This window comes from Aythya marila (assembly GCF_965140915.1).
Source record: "Aythya marila genome assembly, chromosome: 3".
Lineage (NCBI taxonomy): Eukaryota > Metazoa > Chordata > Aves > Anseriformes > Anatidae > Aythya > Aythya marila.
Window position 1 is genome coordinate 81,986,848 of NC_139044.1, and position 4,198 is coordinate 81,991,045.

General features: G+C 37.0%; 1 protein-coding gene across 1 annotated transcript; it reads right to left on the reverse strand.

The window, feature by feature from the left end:
- Positions 1–266: 266 nt before the first annotated feature.
- On the reverse strand, positions 267–2,582 carry TAAR2 (trace amine associated receptor 2; the record flags this gene model as incomplete). The annotated part of the gene is made up of 2 exons (XM_082756182.1): positions 267–955; positions 2,228–2,582. The coding sequence occupies 2 exons, from the start codon at positions 2,580–2,582 to the stop codon at positions 267–269; spliced, it is 1,044 nt and encodes a 347-aa protein (XP_082612308.1).
- Between the last annotated feature and the right edge of the window lie 1,616 nt (positions 2,583–4,198).

The following is a 4,198-nucleotide window of genomic DNA, read 5'->3' on the forward strand; positions in this document are numbered from 1 at the left end:
TGAAATAACAAAACCATGCATGAGGAGATTCTAGAACAACTTAACTTCTCAAACACTATCAAGGCAGTAAGAGTCAGCACAGGTGGTAAATAAATATCAAAATATAAAGAGTCTGATTTTATTAAGGAAATAGACATTGAGATAATTTTACAGTACTGTCTTGCAAAATTCAAATTTTATGTTTCAGACTGGTCACTGAACCATGAATACCCAATAATCCACTGTTTCTTTTTCACCTTTAGACCGGCTGTCAGCTCTAGAATCTACTAGTGTGACTGCTCCTCAGCTACAAGTTTTGTTGTACGGAAGCGCGAATTGAATATTTTGCCTGTTACAATATATTTAAACGCTTTCCGAAACCATGGATAGAAAAAGCCGTATATTAATGGATTGCAGAGAGAATTTAAATAACCAAGCCAGGTTAGAGCATCAAACAAAGGTCCAGGAGTAGAGAAGTTTAAAAATGGATCAATTAAGATTGCAAAAAAACAAGGAAACCAACATATTAAGAAACCCAGCATAACTACACTCAAAGTCCTGGCAGCTTTCCTGTCTTTACTCTTAGAAAGCTCATTTTTCATATCACTTTTTGTGTGCTTGTGCACTTGGCTCAACTCACATATGTGCTTTTGTGAGACTACAAAAATTTTACAATAGATCCCTATCATAACACAAGCAGGAGCAAATAGACCAACTGTAAATAAAACAGCTCCCCACACTTTGTTGAACATGACAGGGCACAAGCTTGAGCATTTTACCAAATTTTCATAGCCCTCAATTCCAGAAGCATAAGCTTCTGAGAAAACAACACCAAAAGCAAAAGCTGCGGGTGCTGACCAGCACACTGCTATTATTTGTTTTATGGCATTCATGGTCATCAGATAGGCATAATGCAGAGGGTGGCAAATTGCATAAAAGCGATCCACAGCAATGGAACAAAGGTGGAAAATGGAAACTGTTATAAATGGCTCAGGATTCAAATTAGGATTAAATAAAAAAATAGGATTTATTGAAAGAATATAAAGGAATAGAGGTAAGCAAACAGCGCTGGGTGCACCGGGAGTCTCCGCTCCACCAGGACGCACACCAGTTACATCAAGCAGCTGATTTTTATGCTCCTAGACTAATACATATTCATTACTACTTCTAAAAAAAATAGATTATTAAAATTAGCTTCCGGGGTGCAGTCCCTCCTACTGGAGCATGCGCGGTCTCCTCTGGGGTCTCTTCTGGGGGTCTCTAGGGGTCTTCCATGCTGAAGGCTCGCAGTCTTCCTCTTCCCCTTTGTACTTACTGGGCACCATCCCAAGTTTACAGAACACCTTCTTCAAAACACCTTCTTCAAATCTTGTCTCCCAGCCGCTTTTCAGCTTCTTTCTCGGCCCCCCCCCTAACCAGATACCAAAGATCCACATAGTATCCCATAACAGTCACTAGTTGTTATCAGTTGTTCTGAAACTCCCAGACACACGGGTAATTAAAACATTCTTCCCCAGCCATTCACAGACACATCTATAGCAGTGTTAGAAATAGAAGTCCGGAATAACAAAAGCAAACAGGTTCATAAATTTAAGAAGTGATAAATTGGCTAGAATGAGGAATGAGGGGGAGACTGGGACACACTGCAGCTGTGGTTCAAGCATTGAATTGCCAGTGCAGGGCCCAGAGGCAGACAGGATTCAAACATTTCAAACAGAATTGTTCTTTATGGACACGAATTGTTAAAACATTCCTCACAATCCCTTATCTTCTTTTCAATATCCCCAATTCGTGTCTCTTCTGTTATTAATAATTGGATTTCATCAGTTTGTTCTTGGAGGGTCCAATTCTTAAACATCATAATTGACATATCCCCTTCCCTTTTTAATGAAGTTATTACAAATGTACTATTTATCACCCGGTGTATTAATAATGTAAGACAAGGTATCATACAAGGTATATACAATAACATAATTACACCACATGACAATAAAAATAACACTCTTTTAACCCATGGTCCACCAGGCAGCCATGAAAATAAATCCCATTCTATATCCTTCCAGGTTTGTGTTTGCTCGCTCACCTCCCCCCCTTCCTTCTCTGGGATGGGAGAGAGAAATGGGAAAGTGAAGCCTGTGAGTTGAGATAAAAACAAGAAAATAATAACAATAATAATAATAACAATAATGATGATAATAGTACTACTAGTAATAATGTGTACAAAACAAGTGATGCACAATGCAATTGCTCAGCAATAAGCACAGCATCAGGTCAAAACTGTAATGAACTTTGCAGAACGCCATCCCGAAATACCAGCAGTTCTCCACAGACCTCACCATGCTGTAGGGCATAATGGCAAAGCCCAGTAGGAAATCCGTGGCGGCCATGGATAGGATGAGAAAATTGGTCGGGGACTGAAGCTGTTTGAAATAGGAGATGGAAACAATTATGGCCAGATTCCCTGAGATGGTGAGCAGGAAGGCTGCAGTCATGAAGAGATACAATACCCCTCGTGCTCCAGGTGACCTGGAGCTGCCAGGACAGGACCTGTTCCCAAACTCAGAGCAATCAGTCAAATCTGTCGAGGTATTCACAGAAAGCATAATCAATCCTTGATCAGATTTTTCTGTTGGATATGCAGACATATACGTAGATACAATTTTCATGAGTTTCCAGAAGATTCCAAGTCCTAAACTGGAAGACAAGACAAAGTTAGTCAAGAGCATGAATTAAATTACTGAGGAAAATGCAGTAATTCAGAGACATGCTTTCTCTTGGCTTCAATAGAGATGAACTGCAACCTGTTATTCTTCTGAAATAGGACATGACAACTGGAAGCTATTAAAAATTCATTGCAAATAACATTTAAAACAAGGCAGTTGAAAGTAAACTTAATTACATTTTAAATTAAATAAGCTACAGGATAACAACAATTTTATTTAATTCATTCTGTTGTATCTAGAATATTTTGTAAAATACTGTGATTACATTATATATAGATGTTAATATCCATCATTTTAGAGTATTAGAAGGAAAAGATGCTTTAGTCTTCAAACACTGTACAGGAATTATTTGTCTCTTCAGTCCTAGAACACTGATGTTTTCTACAGAAGAAATGTTTTGCCAGCTCACATATCTTGGGTTTCACAGAGGTTTTAGTTAGTGAGCTATACAATTCAATGCTCATCCTATGAGTCACAAATCAGCTGCCAAAACCCCATTTTCCAAATAACTTATGATGCAACATTTATCTTTTGTGGACCATAACATACTAGCAATGAACACATCTGGTAGAAATCAGTTTTAACACGTTTTGCATAATTATCGTTCCACTTACCAAAAGGGTTCAATCCTGTCTCCTATAGTAGACTGTGGTCAAGCTGCAGTAGCTATAAATGAATACACTAGTGATTATTTTAGAGTAAAAATTTCACTTAATTTGTCTGCAGAGAACCAGATCCATTTCTTCCATGTCTATTCCTATTTTGGACTCAGAAGGAATCCATTCAGAAAGAACTGGGGAAGCATCTTAGTCCACTGAATTTTCCAACAGGTATCATCCTCAAATGAAGAAAATACAGAAACGGAGCATCAAAATATTAGAAATAATGCTTGTCAGTCAGTTTTATAGGCTAATCCTACCTGCATCCATTTTAGTAGTACCATCAATAGATGTTTTAAGTAGACATTTTCCGGTTTTGTTATTGTCCAGCAACATTGCATCTGTAAAAGGTAAACCCTCTTTAAAACTTTGCTCAGATTAATGATATGTGGAAAATTATTTTTCTTTTATGGCATTACACTTAATTCCCAGTAGTTTTTAAGTTTAAAAAAAAAAAAAAAAAAGACATAAAAAAAGCTGTATAATTTAGGGATTTACACAGACGGGAGATAAACAAAGTATCTGTATTCCCAAGACCATTATTTTTGTTTTCTGTATTAATCCCTTTACCCTCATGTATAATTTAGCTATTTTGTTGACTTGAGATAGCAATAAGTCATATCAGAAACAGTATTTGAAAAGAGAGGCTAAAGGTGGAGGTGAAGGGAAGATGCTATGTTTTTTCTTTATTGTAGCAGATGACGCATCCTAACTTGTTTTGAATAGTTACAACTTTTAATTAAATTTTGAAATCAAATATTTAATAAACATAAGATTATTATCTTTTAATTTAATGGGACACAACAGCACTTTCTCTCATGCTGGTTGTAGCCACAG